The sequence below is a fragment of the Lynx rufus genome, unplaced genomic scaffold (genome assembly GCF_022079265.1).
Source record: "Lynx rufus isolate CCGP_SWC_20201006 ecotype Redwood Valley unplaced genomic scaffold, mLynRuf1.p SCAF_12, whole genome shotgun sequence".
Taxonomy (NCBI): Eukaryota; Metazoa; Chordata; class Mammalia; order Carnivora; family Felidae; genus Lynx; species Lynx rufus.
This window is the reverse complement of record NW_025814826.1, coordinates 18,850,309-18,875,440: the sequence shown is the minus strand read 5'-3', so window position 1 is coordinate 18,875,440 and position 25,132 is coordinate 18,850,309. Positions and strand designations below refer to the sequence as shown.

Here is a 25,132-nt window from a genome sequence, read left to right as displayed (position 1 = left end):
GGTTGACACGGGTCCTGTCAGTGAACAAGTCCCATGTCAGGTTTCTTCTGCTGCCACTCCCTTGATAGCACATGGCCTTTCCCCAAACTACATGCTCCCTCCCAACAAAGGATATTAATAGGTGTGAGTCTTGTGCCAGGTCCAAAGTGACCAAAAAACCCCCAAAGTAAAAAACTTTGTTTCTAGGCACGTGGCCTGTCTGCAAAATGAAGTTTTTCTTCCTCTGCACTTTGGCAATGCATTCACCACCAGCCTCTCAACAGAGGCTGACATTTCTTATATTAAAAACTACGTGCAATTCCTAAGAATTAGAATCCTTAGGCGAGTTATCTTCGTGTGTTTTTCCTTGCTTGTCCCTAGGTCTCTGCCAATTTAGAGTCAGAGACAACACATCACATGATTCCTTTTAAAATTGGGCTCTGGCTGCTGCTGCTCTGCCTGCCCACTGCCCATCTGCCTGCTCTGAAGGCAACCCAAGTATTGGGAGGGGTGGGGGGACTTCCAGAGAGCACACAAGTAAGAACTGAAATATTTGACTGGACTTGGTCCTAACAGAGGCGATTTTATTACCCTAAATGTCCTGGAAACCCTGTTGCCTCTGGCACAGGAAGGCTCCGGGCTCCGTCATCCTGGACAGCAGTCTGCAGCTGGCCTCAGCGTCCTGCAAGTGGCTGCAACGTGAGTCACGGGGCAGTCTCCAGCGAGGCTGAACGTGAGGTGGGCACAGAGGAGAAAGGCTCTTCTTCCCTCGCCTCAGGGGAGAGAGAGACCAGCAGGCTGGGATGGCCACTGGCCCCCCCTGGACTTTGTGGTGGGACTGAGGGCTCAAGATGAGGGAGGAGGGTGAGCCCAGAGAGGATGGGTCATGCCAGGCCAAGCCCTGTCAGAAATGGCCCTAGTGTTGACCGTTGGGCAGGGCCTGTAATATCAAAACCAGACACTGCCTTAGGATGGAAAGAACATTCTGGATTCTTTCTCACAATCCTTTTCATTTAGGTAAAGGAGCAGTGAGGTCCAGATTCATAATTCTTTCCCTTGGTGAAAGCTTCTCAGTCTATGAGGGAGCCTCATACTCTTGTGGTGGTTTATTGAGGTCACAAACAAAGCATACTTTATTTTTATTTGAACTGGTCAGTTAGGATGTTTTATGCCAGGCAAACACTTAATCATGAAATATTTAAATTAAAAATAAGTTAGTTCCTTATAAGTTAGATCCTACAGAAATCTCCAGGTGCCACATACAAATAGAGAACATCAGCTATAAATTAAATAAGTTAAAATAAATAGTAGAATAGATACTCTGATAGGTCCAGCATAAATCACCACCCCTCCCGCCCCCCATTATCTATACTGTGCAAGACTATTAGTCCATTGAGACTAGGCCCTCACTGAAAGAGAACTCAATGCACAAATATTCAAGTCATGTTCCAACGTGAGGATTGGGTGCTGAGAGTCTAAAACAATGGCTGAAGGGCAGGGATCAGCAAGGTGAAAGCCCAGAAGCCCAGGCCTTTTATTCCTCCATGCCTCCTTACAGTTGACCTGGAGACATGGAAACAGGTAACTCAGCAAAAGGCAACATGTGGCCACAGAGCAGTAGCCTATGAATAACCATTGAGTCTGAGACTGGTAACGCAGCCAAATTCTTCACTGTACCAAGACCTGACAATTTCCAGCCCAGTCTTGGACTTAAATTTCATCATGGAGTGTCTGATTTTGTTAAATGGGTTGGATTAATTGAAGCTTCTGAATTAGAAAACAAGCCTTTTCGGGGTAGAGTTGACGCTACAGATGACAGATATTCAGGACATGTGCAACTAATGCCCTCCACAGGCAGGCATTTCTAATGGACCACCACACTCCTTCATCTCAGACTCCTCCCCACACAGCACCCTAGGCAGCCTCTGCCCATCATCTGTGTTTAGCATTTGAGACGAAAATTGTTTGCTAACCATGATCCTTCTCTGTGTTCTGAACTATTCTGTGTAAAGGGAAACAAGCACAGGCACTGATGCCTGACACCCATATGGGTCAGGCACCTTCAGACTAATCATGTAACTGCTTTAAACTGTCATCCAGTAGATAGATAAGGCCATCTAACTTAGAGTTGTTAGAAAGATAGGGAGGATGTATGTAAAGTGCTCAGTGTCACGTCTCGTGCATGGTAGGCATTTAACAAATGAGAGCTGTCATTATCACATTATCATTGTAAGTCTATTGATATTAAAGATGGGATTGATGACATTTCCATTAAGAGAGGGAAAGCACAATATTATATATTAGGTTGAACCATATGAAATAAATGATCAATTTATTTTTGACCTATAGAAATGGTAATTTCTTCTAGTTCAACCTACTACATAATGTGTTTCATTTAAGTCACTTTTTCCAACTTTATCAAAATTTTCCTTTCAAACATTGCCCCCAGAGACATACTTCTGTCCTTCAAAACCTTCCTCAGTTACTAGAGTAAGCAAAGCAAGGAGTCTGGTGGACTTAAGGACCTAGTATCTAATACCACTAACTATATCCAGTCACATAACTTCATAAGGCCTTGGCTTCCCCATCTGTAGATTGGGAATAATTGTGCTTTCTTTAACAGGGATTTTGTGAAGATCAGAGATATTGGATGGGAAAGCACTTTTAAAAGTTAAAATCATTATACCAATGCAAGGTATTATCAATTTCACTAGACTATGCCACTTCAGAAAACATTAGCATTCAACATTTAATTTTTAATCATGTTTTTCTATAGAAAAACTGCATGTAAAAGAATAGAGAATTCATGCAATCATGCCAAATGATCAATATCAATCTTGACAATACTGTCAAATGGATATTAGAAGTAGAAGTAAATATATAGTGCTTTGTCATTAAAAATTGTACTTTGTCAAGATGAAATAAATGTGATAAGAGGAATAGTAAGAACCACTGTGTTCACAAGTGCCTCAAACATCAAGCTCTTATATTTATACCAGAAATCACACACATTAGAACAACTCACAAGGAAGACTGAGGAATTGCCTGCTTTCTTCCTTGGAGGTCTTTAAAATGGGTTGAGAAAGTTTGATTGTGGTGTGGTTTGCTTAAAGATAGGTATATAAACTCCATGACCTTCCAAAGCCACTTTCAGACCAATGGCTTTATCGATTCTAAGAAGGCACACTTTTCTTTTGCCTTCGAGGGAAGTTCCTTGCCTGTATCCTAAGCCGGGGCTATCGGTTAGTAAGGGGCGGTGATGTGTTTGGACCAGCTACTAGCAGAGGTGAATGTGGCTCAGTTCCCATCTGGAAGTTTTCTTCCCTTGTACGGTGAACTTTGGCCAACGCAGGGCACCTAGGGTGGGTCACCTTTAGTCAGCCTCAAACGCGCTGTTAGTAGCTCCCACATATTCAGACTTCTTCTTGTGCCTTGTCCACATTTTCCGGAGGATGCTAGGGACACCGCAGGAAGCACTTCCTGTCAGCGGTAAGGAGGCTTCTGCCCCCTGGGGAAGTGTTGGATACTCTTCAGTCATCTTCTTGAGATGTCTGGATCTAAAGAGAAAAGCCAGGGGTGGGTAAGGAGGACAGTCATTTCACAGAGCCAGACTTTTAATTTTTTCCCTCAAGGAGTAGACCCCATTCATCACTCCCTAACTCACTTTTCCGCTATGTGCAGTATGGAGGATAGTGGCAGGGGCATAAATGTACATGTTGACTTGAGTTTTGCTTACATGCTTGCCATCTTAATGCAACACTGAAGGCAGTGAGGGAGTTCCTGGTGGGGGGATTATCCCCTCCTGCTATTCTAGCTGCTGGTTCTGGATCAGTTAAATCATGGGGGTTATAAACTTGATTAGAAACTTTTCTTACGTACCTCTTTACCTTTGGGCAGGAGCCCTTAACCTTATTTATGAAGCATTTCTGAGACCAGTGTGCCTACCAGCAGGCTCTGAATATGACCTGTAATTACATTTATCTAATTAACCAAAAAACCCTCCCAAATGACACTTCTCTAAGTCTACAGAGTGGTGTTAATGAAGTGGAAACCATCAAAAACACTTCAGCTTAATACTAGGGAAACAGTTGAGAAGACACTGCAGAGACCCAGGATTATTGCCCTCATTAAAAGGTAATTTAAAGCTGGCATGGATTTTGTTTTAGCATCTTGAGAGTCTGTAAACCAGGCCACCTGTTACTGTTCTGTGGCAGGACCAGGACTGTGTGGGGAGCCCTGCAGGCAGCAGGCGGGGAGACAGCACTTACCCTCTTGTCAGAACAGCTCCGTTCTCTGAGCCTGTGGCTGTCGCCTCTAGCGTGGCTGGGGCTTTCACGGAGATCCGGGCCACCGGAGGAATCTGGGTTGTGTGGAAGGGGAAGGGAATGTGAGGCTGTGGCCATGGTCTCAACTCTGGCACTGACTGGAGCCAGTTGACTAAATTGATCCACCACCTAGGACGATGGTCCTCACACTTTGCCAAGCATCAAATCTCCTCTGTGGGGCTTGTTAACACAGTGCTGGGCCTACCCCAGTTTCTGATTCAGCAGGTCTGATATGGGCCTGAGAATCTGCATTTGTAGCAGGTTCCTAGGTGCTCCTAGTCCCAGAACCCCACTTTGAGAACCACTGACCCAGAGAACTTGAGAGAGTTCTTACCTGAGAACCTGTCCCCCCTCATGTTCCTGTTGCCTGTGTCCACTTTGTTGTCAAATCCTGCAGATTCTTGCTTTGAAAGACTGCCTACATCAGTGCCATTCTCTCCATTTCCTCTGCTGCAGCCTTCAGATCCTGTCACCCGGGACCTCCTTGCTTCCAACCAGACCCACCACTTATCCCAGCCCCGCTGGATTTGCAGGGCCTCCCCGCTGCAGGCCAGACCTAGGCCAGCTCTGCAGCCCACACTTCCAGGCTCCTCAAAACTGGGCTCCACCTCATCTATGTGGCTCCAGCTTCTGGGATGCCTGTGGGTACTGTGACAGCTCTGGTCCCAGAAGGGCTGGTCCTGTCTGTCCTCGTGCTCATGCACAGCTCTGCATCTTCCCTTAGCTTTTCCTTGCTCTCTGGATTGAGCCTCATCTCTGCCTGTCCTTCAAGGCCACTTTTTCCAGGAAGTCTTTCCTCAGGCTGGTGGCCCAAGATGGTTTCTCTCTGCCCTTGTGTCCCGTGTCCTCGCAGCTCTGAGTACTTATGCGACATGTTTTGGCATTTCACCAATTCTGTCTTTGTTGTTGTTGTTTTGTTTTGTTTTGTTTTGTTTTGTTTTACCAATTCTATCTTTCTACCGTTCTCTTCTTGTGTCATGTGCTTGTCTAGTCTCCTGATCCCCAGAAACGTGGCATGGTGTGTGTCAGGGTCTGGGACTTAATCCCTTTGGTGGCCCACTGCAGCCCTCCTAAAGAAGGTGGTGAGTGCTCAAGAAACATGGATTGAATTGAAAAGTAACTGAGGGCCTAACCAGGGCTAACTCCAGAGTTTGCTCAGTCAATGGGTATACACTATGCTTTGTTCCTTCACCCCAGCCCCATTGAAAGCTCAGGGTCACCACATTCCTGGAATTGCTGGGAAATTCCAGGTCAAGGACATCATGATTTCACAGTCCCTTTCTCTCCTGAGCAGGCCAACTGTGTGGGCAGAGTTACTGTGCCACCTTGTGGCCTCTCAGGAGCTCTCCTCCCCATCAGGCCAACAGCCCAGCCCTGGGAACATACATACATACATCCCTCCTCTTCCACTGTCCTTAGTCCTCCTCCGGTGCATGGCAGCATTGAATCAGATTTAGCTGTGCAAGCTCTGAATCACTCTTTCACCCACCCTGGGATAAGGGGCCTCCTAAGAGCTGCATGACCCCAGCAGCACTGTCTCAGGCTCAGAGGAAAGGGTCAGTCATGCTGCCCTGCCTCCTTGTTCTCTGCATTAGTATTGCCCTCCTCCTTTGAAACTGTGTCCCCATTACTACCCTATCCCGTCTCAACTCATTCTGGCCTCTCAAATGCAGTTACCTCTCTGCCAAGGGTACTGTCTGACTGCAGCCCAGAGTCTGGGGGCAGGTAATCCAAGACTGTGAGCCATCCTCTACCCCTTAACCTTAGTCTTTTCTGGGCTGAGCTGTGGGCAGTTGTTAGAACTGTTGCAGCCTGACAGTCTGCATTCTGTGGTAGTAGCTCAGCCATCTTCAGTTTCTCCTAGGTACTAGGTGGGGCAGGGGGCTCCTGATGAAACAGCTTGTCCCATCCCTACCCTTTGTAGGGTTTTCCTAGTACAGGGATGACCTAAGTGAGGTATTTAGATTAGATTTTTCTCCTCAGACTGGGAATGAAGTGCTCACTGCCCACTTTGTTCCTTAAGGACGAGGGGGCTGGCCCACACAATCTCCAGGATCTTTTCTGGTCCTCACATGGAATGATCTATCAATCTGGAGAGCTGATGCTCACACAGCCCAGGATGCCTGAGCTGACCTCACCTGTAGCCAGAATTCCACTCCCTACTGTGCTAACGCAGAGTACCCACATTCATGCCCAGAAGACAATGTAGATGTCTTCTGTGCTAGATCTGGACATGCACCACCTGATCTCCCTTCAGGGAAAGACAAGCTGCCCAGCTGCTAGGGGGCAGGCAGCAAATGGCTCTCAGCTCCTTTGGGTGGGCTTAGGATGCAGAGGGCCTCTCACCCCAGGGGATGCCCTCCCTGCTGACCCTGACCCACACTCCATGGGGCAGCCCACATACCATAACAAAGCAAGGAGGAAACAAAGGACAATCAGGATGGGTAACAAAGGAAACTCAGGACAATCTGGATGGGTAACACTTGCCCTGGAGCTCCTACCAGCAGGTATCAGGTGTGCATGGTGGTTTAGCAGTTGACTCTGTTCAATCCTACTTCCCTTCTCCTATCACACATATTGACCCCTAATGTACATCTCATACCCCATACCCCACATCTGAGTCTGCTTCCAGAAAACCTCACATGGAGCATATGTCCTCCAGAGTTGTCCTGACCTAAGATGGCTGGTGTTTTGTATTTTCACAATGTTCAAGACCCTTACATCTCATTACCCCTGCAGCTGCCCCTGGGAATCTGTCAGGCATTTCCACCTGGCATGTGCCTACCACAGAAACCATGCCTTTCCCCACCATGTTTGAGATGTCCACTAGGTAATATCTTCTGTTTGCCTAAAAGCTGAATTTCTGGCAAGAAAGAGAGCAACATCCAGTGGTGTGCTATAAGATGATAGACTTGGGGAGCAAAGAACCCTCAGGGAAGCTCTTCTGACCATCTTCAGGCCTGGAACCAAGGGCAGGGCAAGAAGTTTGAAGCACACCAGATAGAACTAACCAGGCTTATTTTACTTACCAAAGATTTTCCATATGCTCGATTCCCACACAGATTTGATGATTTGGGTTCTGAAATCCCCACTGCAAGGATGAACAGAGGAGGCATTAGTCAGTGGAACTCTGTGTTCTACTTCCCCCCTAGTTCTGTGTCGATGATCTCATTAGCTAACTGATCACAAGCTGGGAATTTCTAAAAACCTTCATACCAAGCAGCAAAATCAGGCAGTAGGGTCAGGCAGTGGGGCAACTGTTGAGTGGGTAATCTGCACCCCTGGCACTCTTCCAGGGGGTGCTGAAACTAAGGTCTAATGAGATCACATGTGTGGAAGCATTTGATACTGTGTGTGCAGTAGGTACTCAGAGAATGTGCCCTTAGCTTGTCCTTCCCTCCTAGGGTGCAACATCACAAGAGGTTATCAGGGGTTAAGTCTTTACAGCTGGGATCTATTCAGCCTGCTGATCCTGGACTCCCCTCTGTGGAAATGAGCAGTGACGTCCTGCCTGTGTTGGGAAGCACTGCTTCAGAATGTGGGGGGGTTGGAGTTTATCAGAGTTCTGAGCCATTGGCTATGGAAGACACATGAGAACCTTCTTGCTAGGCCTTTATTCCCGAGGCCCAACCTACTTCTGAATAATCTCTACCCTGACATCTGTAGCTTCTGAGAATCAAGTTGTTGAGCTGAGGTAGCCAATAACAGGTGGGGGAAAGTTGCCTTTCAATATAATTCTCTCCTTGGGCAGACATTCCAGAACAAGCCCCATTCTTCACACTATAGCGGATAGAGATAAAACACTCCCCAACCCAAGGAAGAAAACATTTCAATGCCAATAAAATGAAGTTACAAGACTCCCAAGATTACATCATAACGTACAGTGCTCTGGCATAACAGCAGCTCACATTTTTGAGTATTTACTGTGTCAGGCACTGTGCGGAGTGTAAAACACATAAACATTGTCTCATTTAATCCTTACCATATAACCCTGTCAGGTAGATATAATAGTCCCCACTTTCTAGATGAGGAAATGGAGGCTTTGGAGATACATAACAATTAGAGGAAGCCGGGTGAGGATGATCTAGGGAATGGCAGACTGCTTTGGGGGTCTTGCAGGGCTGGGGAAGCTTGACTGAGGGACTCTGGGAGGTGTTTGCCAGGTAGAGACAGGGAGGGCAATCCAGGGTCAGGGAAGGACCAGGAAACTGAATATAAGGAAGTAGTCACAGAATCACCCCACAGCTCAGGGTTGCTGCTTATATGGACAGGCAGGGACAGGAGTGTCACAGGAGGTGGCCCTGGAGAGGTCAGCAGAGGGGGGTTCTGGGGGGCCTTGGGCATGGTCTGCAGGGCAGTGGGGATGGGAAGGACACTGAAGCAGAAGGATGGTAGAGGCAGATTTTTCTGCTTTAGAAGGACCCCTTTGGTAGCCTTGTATAGGGAGAGGGACTGGTGGCTGAGGGCCACGGTGGGGTGCTAGGCACCAGAGATGAAGGGGTCTGAGTCCAGGTAACCTGAGGTAGGTACCAAGAGGGAGAGATGAGACATCCAGGAATTGACATTGTCAGTATTTAGTATGTGGCATAGGGGGTGGAGTAGGGATGGGGAGGACAAAGGGGATGTTAAGGAAAACATCCTACTTGAGGAAGGAAGAGCGGTTTGAAGGAGGAGGATGCATTCCATTTAAACAAGTTGATTCTCAGGTGCCTGAGGACATCCTGGTAGAGACATTCCAGAGACAGCCAATTCTCTTGGGCCCAGGAGGTGGGTGTCCCTATTCCAGGCACTTGAGGTTCACCTGCTCAGGGCCTCATGGTGAAGGCGTCTTCCTTCAGAGTTCCTGCAATTTCCGAGATCCTCAGAGAATCTTTCTCCCATGTGAGAAGTCTATGTCATCCAGGAACCTTCTCCTGTAGCTCAGAAAAGAAGCATGCCCCCAGATCTGAGATTCCTGGAGACACACATCCTTTTGATGGGAGGATGGGAGACTCATTGCCCAAGGCCAATACCAAGCCTTTCCCGTGGAAAGCACTGGGTCTGGCTTTGACTCAGAAACCTGCTGTCTCCCCCAACCCCCTCTGGAGTCTATCAGATTGGGGGAGCTGAAGGAATTGAATCCATGCCCAGCTCGATCTTTTTTTTTTTTTTTTAAACCTGACTAGCACATTCCCTGCATGAGCTGACTGTCACATGTTGGGCAGATTCTCTCCATTTCATTACTTACTGTTTTCTTTCAGAATAAAAGACTGACTTGGGCAGTTAAGCTTCCACAGGCTACTTAAAAAGGAAGGAAAGTGGCCCCTAAAACTAGACAGTTGGGAAGACATTGTTCTCTAGGGGTGGAAATGAGGGGGGTATAGAGGCATTAGCTAGGAAATTAGAAGACCTAAGATTTACTCTCAGTTCTATTGCTAATAAGCAGTGTGACTTTGAGTCAAACAGTTTCTATGGTTTCAGTTTCCTTTTCTGTAAATGGGCATGGGGTGGTTGCAGATCAGTGGTTCTCTACCTTCAGTGTGCTTTAGAATCACTTGGGAGGCTTGTTAAATCAGAGATTATTGGGTTGTAGCCCAGAATTTGATTCAGTAAGTCTTAGGTGGGATCTAAAATATGCATTTACAGCAAGTTCCCAGGTGATTCTGCTGCTCTGGAGACCCCACTTCAAGAACCACCCATTAGACCATCTCTAAATCCTTGCTAATCAATATATTGTCTTCAGACCAACGTCATCAACATCATGGGGAAGCTTCTTAGAAATCTGGGGCCCTGCTAAGTCCTACTGAATTGAAATCTGCATGAAAACAAGATTCCCAGGTGATTCTTTTGCACATTAAAATTCGAGAAGCATGGCTGTAAATTCATTTTATGATTTTGTAGCGAAGATATTCTCTTTTTCTCTTTCTACACACACATGCACCCACCCACCCTCCTATATATAGACACAGAGAAAAATTTATCTCCTCTTAATTTGCAAGGCAGATTGTGGTTTTCCTAATGCTTTCACTCTACATATGTGTATATGTAATCACTTAGCTAGAGAATATGGCTTGATTTATGTGTTATTATATGTAGGATAATAAAAACAGGATCAGGGTGTTAGTGATCAAAGAAATCTTAGAGATCCAGTCCAGCATCTATGGAAAGAGTAGATGGATGGATAAAGATACATATTCCATGATGTATTATTTCAGTTCTTATATAAAATTGCTGACACTGAAAAGCCTTGAGAAGGACATCCCAGACTTTCTATTGTGTATTTTTGGAGTTAAATTATGAATTAGTTTAGGCTGTGGACATAACATAAATAACTTAAACCAGCGATTGAAGGTGAAATACCATCACAGACTTCAGTGGGCTAGATGCAGAATCCTGTTTAACTGCTTGGGGTGGAAGCCATTTTTCAAAATAGTGCTTAAGGTTAAGACTTACAGTGTTTCCGGTTTCCAAAACAAATTTGTCCCTAAATTCTTTTTAGAGATTGTTGAAATAGCCCTAAGTCATTCACATTTACAATTCTGAGATCTTAAGATGGCAGTTTATGAAGGATTGTATAATTTACACACACAGCCTGTAAAATAATGTAAGCTTCTGTTTCTTCATGAGTCATGTCTACACTGGTTTTCTGTCCCCAAAACATAATGATTTTCATCTCCTCTTGAATCCAGCAGGACTTCCTGTGGAGCAAGATGGTAGATGAAAGCATTTGCTCATTACACACATCCAGGAGTGTTTTTCAGGCAGAAGGTGTTTTGTGTTGCAGCTGTAGGTGGGGCCCGAGAGCGGGTGCATTCAGAGCAGGAACATAACGCGCCAGCCCCGGCGGCGGGGGGCGGCGGGGGCGGGGGAGGAGGGGGCGGGGGAAGCGCACGCCCCACGCCACAGGTGCTGCGTTCACCTGGCGAGATGGAGGACGCCAGGGAGGATCGTGAGGTTATTGGACAAAATGCAAGCCAGGCCACAGACACTGTGGCTGCTGGTCTAAGCGCGTCGTTGCCCCCCAGGGAGATTCTAGGGACTCGATCCAGGACGCACATACCGGGTCTGGCTGGGGCCTTGGCAAGGTGGGGTCCCTGCTGCCGAGCACCGTGGAGCCTGCCCGACCTGCGGCCCTCGCCGTCGCGGCGGTCGCTGCGATGTGGCAGCAGCTCCAGGGGCCTCGGAGTGTAGAGGTCTGACTCGATCACCACCTGCCGGGAGGAGGAAGGACAGTCAGCTTGTTCCTCTCCTCCGATCTTCAGATGCACTTTGTGCCAACAGTGAATTACTGGAGTATTCCTTACTCCAGCGAATGCTACCAGCAGTGAGAGAACTTGGGTAAACTGGTCTCCAACAGTCAACGGTTTTATTCAATTTCAGCATGCCAAATGGTGCCATGGTGTAGGAAAGTGAAGGTTCTGGGGGTTCCTCACCAGCAGCCCTTCACAGAGTCAGGAGCCTGAGCCATCACCTGGTTTGGTAACAGAACAGGCTATTTGAAATGAGAACAGTTCTGGGAATCAGGGTCTTCCAGTCTTTGAGCTAGGCAGACACCCTTGTTCACACAGAGGACAGTTTTCTGAATGCTCTAGCAGAGGGAAGAGCTAGGGAGAGGACTCGGAGCCCAACTGATTCTGAGGTTTTAAAAAGAAAGAAGCTGCTGGCAAGACGGAGCAGGCACAGCCCCCTGCTCGCGTTTCCCCTCCTTGCAGAACGCCTGTGTCAGGTGGAGCTGGGAGATGAAGTTCCACTGTGTGTGCTTCACTAAGTGGAAACTCCAGAAAGCCAGACAGAATGCTAGGAGCTAAGGTGTTCTAACCTGCTGAATAGTTATCTTGGGAAGTACATTAAAAAGAAACACCCCTTTCATCAGGACCCACCAAAATGGGCCTTAAAAGTTATAACAAACATACTTAAATCACTGGAATAATTTAAATGTAAAAAGTTGAGACAATACTGTATTTTATCTTAATACCAGGAGTGATGAAGGGAACCTTAGCAGTTCTTGGCTCATACCCTGCATAGTATTATACATATCTAGGACATTGGGGTCATTCATTCTGAATTTCTTCACTTTTTGAAGCTGGTTAGTTATCTCCAGTAGTACACCATGGCTTCTCTGAGGTTAGCATACACTCATTCTCTTGCTCCTTCAGCAGATATCCTGTGAGGCCATGTTCTGTGCCAGATCCTGGGCACTGGGGGCATCTGTGAATTAGGTGGACCCACCTCAGCCCCGTAGTCTGACCTGTGATAGATCCCCCTCAGTTGTCCATACAGAACAACTGTGCTGCTTTTGGAGGATGCTGAAGCAAATAAGACTAAATTTATAAATATTTTAATAGGGTTATAATTCAATTTAGTGGAGAAAAATTGGATTTTTAATAAATAGTGTTAGAATAAATGTCAGGTCACTGGAGGAAATGAATCTGTGTTCACACTTCTCATACTAAAGTAAATACCAGACAGATAAAGATACATGTTCAAAACAAAACAACAAACACTAGAATTGAATATGGCTCAATACAACATTTGTTACATATGAGGAGGAATTATCCCATGTATGTAGAACTCTTACAAATCAATAAAGAGGAAGAAAACAACAGAAAAATGGTGCAAAAAACATGAGCTGGCAATTGACCATAGAAATACAAATGCTAAACATGAAAAGGTGTTGAATAATAATTAAATGCAACTGAAAACAAAGTTCTTTGTTTTGTTTTTTGTTTGTTTTCTCCTCTCAGATTGTCAGTGATGAAGAAGGGAACTCCATTTGGGGTCATGCAGACTGGAGTTCACACCTGACTTTTGACACCTTGTGGTTATGTGAAGAGGAGATCGATATTCTTGTGTGTCCTTGCTGTATTGGGGCATGGTAAATGCCTGTCATTTGTAGAGATTCTATTAGCATGGCTTGCGCTGTCTCTTTGTGCCACATATTTATCTACAGAATCAGAGAGCAGTTCATATCTCCCAAAGAGTAAAATGGGAGAAGCTGTCACTCTTGGCTTCAGTTTACCACAAATAGTCCTTTGCTTAGAAAATTAATATATCCCAAATTTGGTCTTATCTGGATTAGGAAATTAACTCTTCTCAAACCCATTTTAGGGCCCAGACTCATTCATTCTGTGCCTTTGGAGAAAGCTGATAATTGAGGAGCATGTAGGATTAGTCCTTTTTCTCCTCTGGGCACTGCAGAAGGTGGTCCCTCCACCCCCCCCTCCCTGATAACTTCAAATATTTATTCCTTTTTCCTCCCATTGTACCTAAGGTATACAATGTGTTGATTTGATACATTTATAAATTGCAGTATGATTAGAAGGTGGTGTTTCCATTGAGCTGGGGGCAGCATGGATCCACCTTGCACCAGCTCACTGGGGACTGTGAAGCACAGCAGTGAGTGTCCAGCACTGACCACCCTGTACTAACAGTCCCCTCTGCTCTCCCCTTACCTTCCTTACCCTTGGCACTGTACTTAGCCATGATGTTGCCCCAGAATACTGGAAATTTCTGGATTAATGGTTGTTCAGGGCTCCATTCCCCTGGACACGTAATCTTTGGCCTAAAGGCCTTCCTCTGGAACATGAACCTCCAGGTTGAACAGGAGAGACCTGAACCTCATTACTGACACAGGGCTCTCAGCTGTCAGTGGTATTTCTGGTTTTATTTTCATTCTGTCCGCATTCTTCTAAGTGAGGAGGAGTGAAAACTGGTATGTTTTCAGATCTACTTTGTACAAGGAGAAAGTAAGGCAGGTAATGAGAGCCTGAGGAGTCCATGGGGGAAACCCAACATTTCCTCCTCTGAAAGGGAAGCAAATGTTCCCTTTCAGGAACAAGAAACCACCTCCGCAGTCCCTTCTCTGCACCGTGGGGTGGAAGAAGAGAACTGGGAAGGATAGAGGCATTAGCTGCTCAGCCCTCTGCTGGATGCAGGAGGTTTCCTGGGGATGGGGATGAGGCTGGTTACTTCCCAGGTCATGACTTAGGGCCAAGTGCCTCTTCTGGGTATCTTCTACAGTCCCCAAAGGATGCCAATGGCAGGAAAGGAAAGAGAGAGGTGTTCAGCTCTAAGAGGGCTCCAGAGGAGTACAATGGGCCCATACCAGGGAATGGACAGCTGAATGGATGGCTGTGGCCTTCTGAAAGCCTGGGTTATTTTCTGGTCTGTAGGGCACAGTTTGAACTTGAAACTGCTGCTGGTCTTAGAAAAAAATGATCTGAGAGCAGGCTCTTTAGCACCCTGAGTACAGGGGTAAGACTGGGGAATGAGGAGAGGGAAGGGGGAGACCAGGTTAAATGCTGGATTTTCCTTTCCTAGTTAGCAAACTGCCTTCTGAAAGTAGGGGAATGTACTAGCGCCGTATGCTGATGATCCCCTGCTGGTCTTGGGTCAGAGATTGGAAGAACAGAAGGCATGGGCTAATACCGAAGCCTCAGGATTCCATCTACTGACATCCTTGATTCACACTTCTGTTTGAAGTCTAGGGGGCTGGTGGGGCGTTGGAAAGATAGGTGAGACCTAAGTGATGGAGAATCATCATGATTTAGGGCTGATGGGATCCATAGCAATGTTCTAGCCAACTCCCTAATTTTATACATAGGGAGGCTGAGGCCAAGAGAGGTCATGTGTCTTCAAAGTTGCAGAGCTATAAGGGGCAGAGCCAAGGATGAGAGCTATGATTTCATGACTTCTAAGTGAGTGCTTTTTGTAAAACCTGTAGAAATGCCTACATCCAGATAAGAAATTTCAAGTACAATTGATTGCTCAGTGCATTTTGAAAAATCAGTAGATTTCTAGACCAATTTCTCCCCGGCAAGGTTGAAATCTGGGAAGAATGTGACATTTACACATTTTATTTCTCCATCTTTCCTGGTGGTGGTACTTATGCTGCTCATTATCCTGGGACTGGCAATCAGTGGCAGTGGCTCCACTGTACTGGGAGGCCTAACTGACCATACCTTAGTGATGCTGTGGCACTAAGGATGGCTTAGAGAGGAGAGATATTTGTAAAGGAAGGAACCTGACTCCACATGGTAGCCCAAGGAGTGGGAATAGATACAAATAAGAATTTCAGGACAAAGAAAGTCATAGACATTGGTAGGTTTGAGCAGTTGCAAAATACTGTTTTTCTTGGGAACTCAAAGGGAAGCCAAGAGCCAGTTGGATGAAGAAACAAAAAATCCAACAGTTCTTTCTTTAGGACTCACTTTCCTCATCTTAGGTAGACTAAAACCTTTCTTGTCTTTTCTAATTTGAATGTTCTGTACAGCTAGGCTAAGTTTTGCAAGCAAAGGATGAGTCAGGCTGTTAGGGGAAGTGAGAAATTTAGAGAAGAGATCAAAGGCCAGAGGGTCTTATTAAGTTGTCTCACCCAGAAGATTGCATAGTTGAAAACAAGACCCTAGCTTCCGATTTTATTTTTTTAATCGAAAGCAAATTTTAATATGTATTCATATACTTGAGTCATTTTTTTCTCTGAGTAAAAATATTTTGGAGAGGGAGAGTCGTAAACCATAAACATAACAGTCTTTCTCAAAAATTTCCACTCCCAAGAAACCTGAGAGCCTGGTTCTACAGTGCCCGGTTGAAGTCAATTGGATATTCCAGGAGACTGTGCCCCATGTTTTGGTTCTTTTATGTATCTTAGGCCTGTGTGGCTTCATCATCACTACTGAGAGTTGTCTCCTTTATTTAGGTTCTAAATCTTAACTATTGGAAAGCATAATGATTTAGTTTCCATTTTAAAAGCTTTTGTAAATACTGTTCTATCATTATAAAGCCGGTAGGTATTGGTATTAGGAGTGATTCAGACAGGGACATTGTTTAAGGTTAGAAATTCAAAGCAAGAACTTGGTTGAGAACCAAAGATTCCCAATTCCCAAGAGATCTGCTCTGATTCTTGAATGATTTGTGTCTCCTTCAAATCCAGATGCCCCTTGAGCGAAAAGTGTGTTGTGAAACTTTTCTTAAATTCTAAATTACCTGCAGACAACGATTTCCCTTTCCATTTTTGGTAACATTCACTACTCCTTGAAAGTCAGGAGCATTTTTCTTTGAGACTGTGGGCTTAAGTTTTCAAGGACCAGGAAAAAGGTAAGAATCTCTTGCCCTACCACAAAGAAATTTTCCATCCATTAAAAGCCCTTTTTTGAGCACCTGGTGGCTCAGTTGGTTAAGCATCAGACTTTGGCTCAGGTTATGATCTCGTGGTTTGTGAGTTTGAGCCCCGCATCAGGCTCTGTGCTGACAGCTCAGAGCCAGGAGCCTGCTTCAGAATCTGTGTCTCCCTCTCTGCCCCTTCCCCACTTGGGCTCTGTCTCTCTGTCTCTCTCTCTCAAAAATAAAATTAAAAAAAACTAAAAAATTTTAAAAGTCCTTTTCTTTCTTAATATATAAAATATTCTTAAAAGTCATTTTAGAAAGACGTACAACAAAAATGGGCAGAAGACATGGATTAGGAATCTATAGAGAAAAAATATTCAAATCCCTGAAAATGTGAAGAATGATATTAATAATTAAAGAAATGCAAATTAAAACAAGATATTTTCACCTATCAGATTGTCAAAGATTAAAAACATTGTGACATACAGTATTGACTTGGGTATTCTGGTAAGAGTACTTGAAAACAGTTGCTAAGAATTTGGCAATGACTATACATTTTCTTCAATGTTCATATCCTTTTAGCATTTTCTTATTTAAAATTGGATATAATTGATATATAACATTATGTAAGTTTAAGGAGTACAATGCGTTGATGTGATGACCCAGCGTTTTCATATCTATGAATTTATCCTCAAAAATATTTGCATAAGAGCATGAAAGATACGTTCAAAGATATTGCTTGTGGCATTGTTTTAGTAGAAAGAAAAATTACCATTTGTTGGTAATTTGGTTAAATAATCTAGAAGACTTCAGATTTGATTTGGGTAGAAAATTATATAGTACATTCATATAATGGTATGGTATGCAGTCTTCATAAGGAAGAGGTAAATCTATATGTATTAATTGGCATGTAAAGATATTCAAGATTTATTGTTTAGTGAAAAAAGCAAATTGCACAACAGTATGTTATTGAGCAATGAAGCACAATAATGATATGCTAGTATATGGGAAATTTTCACTTAAAAAGTACCAACTCTGGGGTCCTTGGGTAGCTCAGTCGGTTAAATGTCTGACACTTGATTTCGGCTCAGGTCATGATCTTGAGGTTCTTGAGATCAAGCCCTGAGTTGGGCTCTGTGCTCGCAGCATGGAGACTGCTTGGAATTCTCTCCCTCCCTCTCTCTCTCTCTGCCCCTTCCCCACTCATGCCCTTTCTCTCTCTCTAAATAAATAAATAAACATTAAAAAAAAAGTTTAAAAAGAAAGTGCCAATATTAATTGAATGCTTAATGTGTCACAGGTTCTGGGCTAAGCACTTTACATGTATTAAGTCATTTGCTCCTTCCAATGGTTCTTGAGATGTGTGCTCCTATTATTCCCATTTGAATGCTCTTTAGCATTCAAATTGAGGCCAGTATGGTGGGCAACTTGCTCAAGGTTACCTAGCTAGAAATGAATAGGACTGGAATTTAAGCCCAGGCAGTTTGACTCAAAGTCTGTACACCTAACTGTTCTGTTCTACAGCTTTTTAGAATTTTCTGATATTATACTTTATATGTTCATATTATTTGAAATTTTATAATGGGCACATATTACTTTGGGAATTAAAAAAGTAATGTTTATAAAACAATGACTAAAACCCCGTCTCATTCCCAGGACACTTAAATTCTTTTTTTTTTTTTTTAATGTTCATTTTTGAGAGAGAAAGCATGAGCAGGGGCAGAAAGAGAGGGGGTCAGAGGATATGAAGCAGACTCTGCACTGACAGCAGTGAGCCCGATGTGGGGCTCAAACTCACAAACTGTGAGATCATAACCAGAGCCAAAGTCGGACACTCAACCAACTGAGCCACCCAGGTGCCCCTCCCAAAATTCTTTTTAATGGAGAAGAGGCTTTAAAAAATTGAGATACTTAGAAGATCAAAATGGTGTTCTATGAAAAATTGTGATAGAAACTCCAGCATAACTGAGGGGAAACAATCAGCAGTTCAACCTTTTCAATGAAAGCACAAAGATGTATTGACAATTTTTGCATAAAGAAATCTGTAAGTAAAATGAGAAATTTACAGTATCATTTGGCTTTAATGACATGTAAACTAATTTTAAGGTAATGTATATGCTTATTAGAATAGCAAAGATAATACAAAAAAAATGAAAGTTGATGTTAGTGAGGTTGGAGGCAAATGGAAAAGCATTGCTGGAAGCCTGGCAGCCATTCAGAATTCCTGGTAATATGTGACAAAACTGAAAGCAGAAACCATTTTTTAAAAAAAAATCACTATTCTCCACATCTAGCAGTGTCTCTTACATATAGTAGGAATGCAAATATGGGATGGATGGATGGATAAATGAAACTATTCTTATCCTTTTACTTGTTAATTCACCAAGGAATTAATCCAAAAGAATAATATTTACTACAAATTAATTGCACTGCTATTTATAATAGTGAAACAACGGAACATAGCCAATTGCCAACAATAGAAGAACACTTAGGTCAGGGATGCTATACTCACATCTTGGACTCTCTTTAAATAAGAACAACAATTTTTTAAGAGAGTAAGATTTGCTCTATGTGTCTGGGGAAAATGGCAGAATTGGGGTGGTGGAGTCCAATACGGGGCTGTTTGCTGCCTAGTTGACATTTGTCAATCATTTTGGTGAAGTGGAGGACAGGAAATACAGAACAGCAGTATGCGATAGAGAAAAACTTCATGGTTATTGAGAGCAGGGCAGAGGGAATGAAGAAGCTATATGCTGCTTTTGAACTGAAAACCAACAAAAGGGATGAAAACTGAAGTTGTCCTTACATTCTTGGTCAAGAGGTGTTGAGAACTTTTGACTCTTCTTCTGGCTGGACTGGACACTGCAAAGAGAGAGAAAGGGATAGTTTTAGAGAACACTGGTGAGGCTGATGTAGCCTCAGAGAGGGTTTGCACCTAGAGTGGGGAGGGGCAAGTGGGGAGAATGGGGTGTGATTACAATTTTAGGTGTTACTAAAATTCATAGCAGCATTACTCAAAATAGCCAAAAGGTGGAAACAGCCCAAATGTCCACTAACAGATGAATGGGTAAACAGAATGTGGTATATATATACAATGGAATATTATTCAGCCTTAAAAAGAAGTAAAATTCTGATACATACTGTAACATGGATGAACCTTAAAAACATTAAGCTAAGTGAAATAAGCCAGACACAAAAGGACAAATATTGTATGAGTCCATTTATGTGAGATACCTAGAGTAGTTAAATTCAGAGACAGAAAGTAGAATAGAGGTTACGAAGGGGTTGGGGGAAGAAAGGAATGTGGGTTGTTATTTAACAGGGATGATGAAGAGTTCTGGAAATGGATAGTGGTGATGGCTGCACAACAATGTGAATGTACTTTGTGCCACAGAACTGTATACTTATAAATGGATAAATGGTAAATTTTTTATTATGTATGTTTTATCACTACAGTAAAAAGCTTAAAAAATCAACCATTAAAACATGTTAGTTGGTGGGAAAAGGTGTGTACTTTGTTGAAATGGAGATACTCAGACATCTGTTTTCCATATTGCTGCTAAAATGATATACTTGGAACTGAAATCTTCCATGTCACTGCCCTGCCTAGAACTGAGATGACTTCTTGTCACCTACCAGATAAGTGATCAGAGGAGTGCTGGCTGGTGGTACTTTCTGCAGAGCACCTACAGCCATGAAACCTGGAGTACGGTGTGCTGGTTTATAGCCAGGGTTCCCGATTCCTTTCACGTGAGGATGAATTGGAACAGGACCCTTTGCCAATTACATGACTTGGGCAAATTACCCATCCTTTCCACACCTTACTCTCCTCATCTGTAAGACAGGGTAATTAATAGCAACCATCTCAGAGATAAACTAATTTTTATAACACCCTTGGTCCAGTGCCCGGCAAAGAGAAAGTTCTCAGGAATTAGTGGTTTTACGATTTTCTTTCTTCTATCTCTGCAGACTGAAGGCAGGTAGAAAGAATAGGTGATAACTTCTAAGTTAGCATTCCTTCAGGATTTCTCTTTCTGGAGTTTTCTCCATTTCTTCCTACTGTCCCCTGACTCCCCTCACGAATGCCTCCCCATTGCTGTTTATCCTCAGAAGAATTATTTTGAATGCTGTGGTATTATTCACCCTAGAATTAAACCCATTTTAGTGTGTTGCTCAGGAAATAACTTCTGGTATAACTTCTTGGTAAAACCACAGCTTTTATCTTTGGTATTTACTGTGAATTTTGTCTATGAAATCTTTCCCTTCAAGTAAGGTTCTTTCTCTCCAGAAAGTAAAAATCCACACTTATTCTCAGTCATAGACTTGATCCCATACCTTTAAGCTGAACCCAATATATGTATGTATGTGTGTGCTGGACAGGAGGATATAATACAATAACATAAATGTAATAATAGCTCGCATTGAGCTTTACCAGCTGATGGCTAATTTGCCTTATCTCATTCACTCTTCTAGCAACTCTGTGAGCTAGGTATTCTTTATTAACTACGTTTTATTGGTGTGGATACTGAAGGTTAGGGGCCGCACAGCTGATTGTGGAACAAGGCCCTAGACTTTTAACCATTGGCCACACTGCCCATGCTGCTGAAGCTGTGCTCAGAAACTGTTTTGGTCATTTTAGTCATGCTAAACGATAGCATTTGGAAAAGGGCATACCAGGGAGGACTGTAACACTTGTTAGATAAAATTAAGCCAACTTCTATTTCTGCTGTTAAAGAATGTGGGGACATAATGAAGAGTTACCAATCTCTCTTATAAGCAGTTACTTAAGAAGACCTAGCACAGTCTTCTCTCACTGAAAGCCCTCTGCTTGATAGCTTTGGAGAAGGCAAGATGAGGCAAAAAATAAAAACAAATAAAAGAGGTGAACTTCTTCCATTTATGGTTCAATGTAAAACTGCAAATACTCCTTTTCTAGAGAACTTCCTGAGCAGTGACATGTCCATGAATACTAATGAATATTTGGTTTATTACCCGGAGATGGCCATGAATGAAAATGGCAAGAAAGGAATATAGGATTAAACATTTATCTTTGACTGAATATTCATTGCTGTAAATATGGAATGAAAATAGAAATCATTTTGTAAGTGATATATTTAATGGTGCTTACTACATGCTGTTTTAGATGCATTATATATTTTATCTGTATTTCAGTTTTCCCTCCATAATAACCCTGGGAGATAAATTCTAGCTCTCCCTTTTACAAAAGTGGAAACTCAGACCCAGAGAGGTGAAGTAGCCTGACCAGGGTCACACAGTGCGGAAGTGGCAGTTGTCTCTTGACCACTATGCTAAGCAAATGGGATCAGAGGCCATATTTTAAATTATTTTATTCAGGTGAAGTGTGACATTGCTCTTGAATTGTTGAATAAGTTTTTAATTAAAAAGGGCCATTGGGCTTTGATTTTTTTCTCCCTTTAAAAATTGTTAAATGGGAAAAAATTACAGAAAATTGACATTTTAACATTTTCATATTTGCTTCCAATTTGTTTTTTCGTGTAAAAGAAATAAAAAAATTAGGCAAGTTTAGATTCCCTTTCTACTCTCCCCCAATTCTGCTTCCGTCCCTCCCCAGGGCTAATAAGATCACTAATTTTATCTGCATCTTTCCAGCCTATGTTTTCATACTTTCTCTGGATATATATCCATAAATAATGTATAGTGTTGTTTTTTATTTCCAGATGTAGTAACTGTTATCATACATATAAAATTTTTCAGCCTGCTTTTTTTTTTCACTCAACATTATGCTTTTGAGATCTGTGTATACACATAGATCTAGTTCATCCCTGTTGACAACTGTGGAATATTCCATAGTATGATGATACCACATTTTACCCCTCTCCTCCTCAAGGACATTTATTTTCAGTTTTGCTCTCCTAGAATCAATGCCACTGTGAACGTCCATGATAAAAGTATCCAGCAGTGCAACTGCCGGGTCAGAGGGTGGTAGGCTTTGACTTTCAGGTACTTTTCAGAGTCTCTGGAGTTCCAACTCCTGCACGTGGGCAGACTCCTAGCTCTTTTTTCTCTCTCTGTATGTGGCAATAGATGTCAAAAGCTTTATTTATGTTCTGCTGGCTGTCTCTTTGTGACCAGGCTGAGTCTCTCCCTTCCCCCCCCTGAGCAGTGGCCCTGTCAGTGGCTGACACGGGAAGAAGAAAAGAATTGTTTGAACAGGGGGTCACAACACCAGCAAACATCCAGCCCCCTTCATTCAAGTCTGACAATGAAACCAGGGCTAAGCCAGAGTCCCAGGCTCTCCCAGCAAGGCAGGGGCTGCAGGGAGGGACAGAGGGAGCAGGAGAGAGGGCTGAGCTTTGGAGGGGATGGACGGGGGAACTGTCCAGTAACCAGACACCTGCTGTCCTCTGAGCTTGAACACAAAGCCCTTCCTGGGACTTGACACCATTCACCCTGGAGCACAAGGGCTTACAGAGTCACACTTTTTGGCAGTGCTAGCTCGAGGTGAAGTTTGGGAGCATGGCCCTGGGATCTGTGTTAGAGGCCAGCCCTGGGTCAGGGCACTATTTGACCACTTTGTTAGACTTTAGGCCAGTGCTGGGGGTATTTCCCCTCACATTTCACAGCATAGCTCGGAATCATACTTTTGAGCCAGCTGGTTCTCATTTCAAAATCCACTTGCTCATTGGAGAACATGAAAGAATCTCTCTGGCTGCCCTGGGAATTTTGTTTTCATCTCTCTTTCCTAAAACAATGGCTTGCTGTTACTTTCATTCGGTGGCGTATTGGGTTGCCAGTGTTCAATTAAGTGAAACTGGGAGTATTTAACCGCCCTCATTCCCACCCCACCCCCTTGATCAATTGTTTCTCAATGATTAATGTCTATCCATGTACCTTATTTTAAACAACAACAATACCATCAAAACAGAGAGCCCATCAAACCCTCTGAGAGACCCGAGGAAAACCATAGTAAAACAGCACGTGATTGTCCTTACCCTCCGGCATAAGGTGCCGCTAAGGAAACAGTCAAGGGCAATTTTACTCACCCTTGGAAGGGATCACGGTGGTGAAAACTTCTATATTTTCATCACTGCAGCTGTAAATCTGATGCATCGTTTCAGCCTTCTCTCCCCCAAAGTGCCGGGAACCGGAAGCCTCTCTCTGAACCCCTAGTCGCGAGGTTTCCTAATCCAGTCTGGCTCGGGGATCATTGTGCAGGTCCACAAAAGACAGGCTGGTGCTGTGATCTCATCTCATTCCAGAGTCTTCACTGCAACATTTTCTAATCCCATCTGTCTTTTTTTTTTTTTTTTTTTATGAATCCTATTATTGTAAACCTTTGATTGAGTGTGGAGGCTTCAGTCCCCTCCCAGCCAGGATGTATTTAACATTTTTATTTTGCCTGTCTGCCGCAGTGATTTTGGAAGTCTTTTGTGAAGTAATGATGAAGTGAAATTGCCGACTTGGTTAACGCCAAGCTTGGCTGGAGAATTTCACCCAAAAGGAAACATGAATTTTGGTACCAGCAATTACTCTCTTCATTTTAGAAATGAAGGGGCTCCCCCCCTGCCCCCCCTTCCCAACAACAGGATATTCAGTAATTTGTGTGTTAATTTGGCGTCCTTCTATGTTTCTATTTTAAACAAAAGGACTATTTTTCCAGAGCCTTTTCGCCTCATGCCCGTATGTGACAAGGCTGACAGTTCTAGAGAGCCGTGTACAACCTTGCAGGTGCTTGCAGAGACATGGTGACAAGCAGTGCCCTGACACTCAAGGTGTTACAGGAAGATTAGATTTACAGGAAGATTATGTTTTTGTTATCCTAAATATGCTAATATATCTTATCCTATATATTTTATTATCCTATATTTATATAGAGTAGTATATATATAGCCTATATTTTGTCTTATATTTTCCATATATATATATACATACACACACACACACACACACACACACACACAAACAAGGTATGGCTGAGATGTATGTGTATTATGTCAAACCCACTGCCTTTCATTACACGGTGACAGACTTACTTCTTCATATTGGTAATGATGATGTAATCATATTAATAATGACAGTTGAGGGGCACCTGGGTGGCTCAGTCGGTTGAGCATCCAACTTCGCTCAGGTCGTGATCTCACAATTTGTGGGATTGAGCCCCTAATCAGGCTCTGTGCTGACAGCTTGCTCAGAGCCTGCATCCTGCTTCAGATTCTGTCTTCTTCTCTCTCTCTCTCTCTCTGCCCCTCCCCTGCTCATGCTCTGTCTCTGTCTCTCAAAAATAAATAAATGTTAAAAAAAATTTAAAATAAAAAAATAATGACAGTTGATATTTATCAAATGCTTGTTAGGAATTAGGAAGCATGATATATAATTATTTTTTAATGTTTTATTTATTTTTGAGAGAGACAGAGACAGAATGCGAGTGGGTTAGGGGCAGAGAGAGAGGGAGACACAAAATCCGAAGCAGGATCCAGGCTCCAAGCCATCAGCACAGAGGCTGACATGGGGCTCGAACTCACAAATTGTGAGATCATGACCTGAGCTGAAGTCGGTCACTCAACCGACTGAGCCACCCAGGCGCCCCTAATCTCACTTAATATCTACAGCCACCCAATGAGATTAGCTATTATTTTTGCCATTTTATAGGTGAGGAAACTGAGGCCTGAAGAGATTGAGTAATTTGTCCAAGATTAAAATACCTAGTTCATGGCAGAATTAGGATGTAATAACTAATTTGACTCCAAAGTCAATGTACTTAA

The 25,132-nt window shown here is 43.4% G+C and overlaps 1 protein-coding gene across 1 annotated transcript; it reads right to left on the bottom strand.

Annotated features, from left to right (window-relative positions):
* Positions 1-3,178: 3,178 nt before the first annotated feature.
* On the bottom strand, positions 3,179-23,480 carry VXN (vexin). Its single transcript, XM_047073741.1, has 6 exons — positions 23,414-23,480; positions 19,195-19,250; positions 11,344-11,494; positions 7,334-7,395; positions 4,248-4,339; positions 3,179-3,536 (listed from the first exon to the last, which is right to left on the bottom strand). The coding sequence occupies exons 1-6, from the start codon at positions 23,478-23,480 to the stop codon at positions 3,353-3,355; spliced, it is 612 nt and encodes a 203-aa protein (XP_046929697.1). The 3' UTR covers positions 3,179-3,352.
* Positions 23,481-25,132: the final 1,652 nt, after the last annotated feature.

Excerpts from the sequence above, each read along its gene's own strand:
- VXN (XM_047073741.1), bottom strand. The coding sequence starts at position 23,480 with ATGCATCAGATTTACAGCTGCAGTGATGAAAATATAGAAGTTTTCACC. Across the intron at positions 7,396-11,343 it reads CAAGGCCCCAGCCAGACCCG|TGGGGATTTCAGAACCCAAA; the intron begins GTATGTGCGTCC and ends TCATCCTTGCAG. Across the intron at positions 4,340-7,333 it reads GAGCATATGGAAAATCTTTG|ATTCCTCCGGTGGCCCGGAT; the intron begins GTAAGTAAAATA and ends CACACAACCCAG.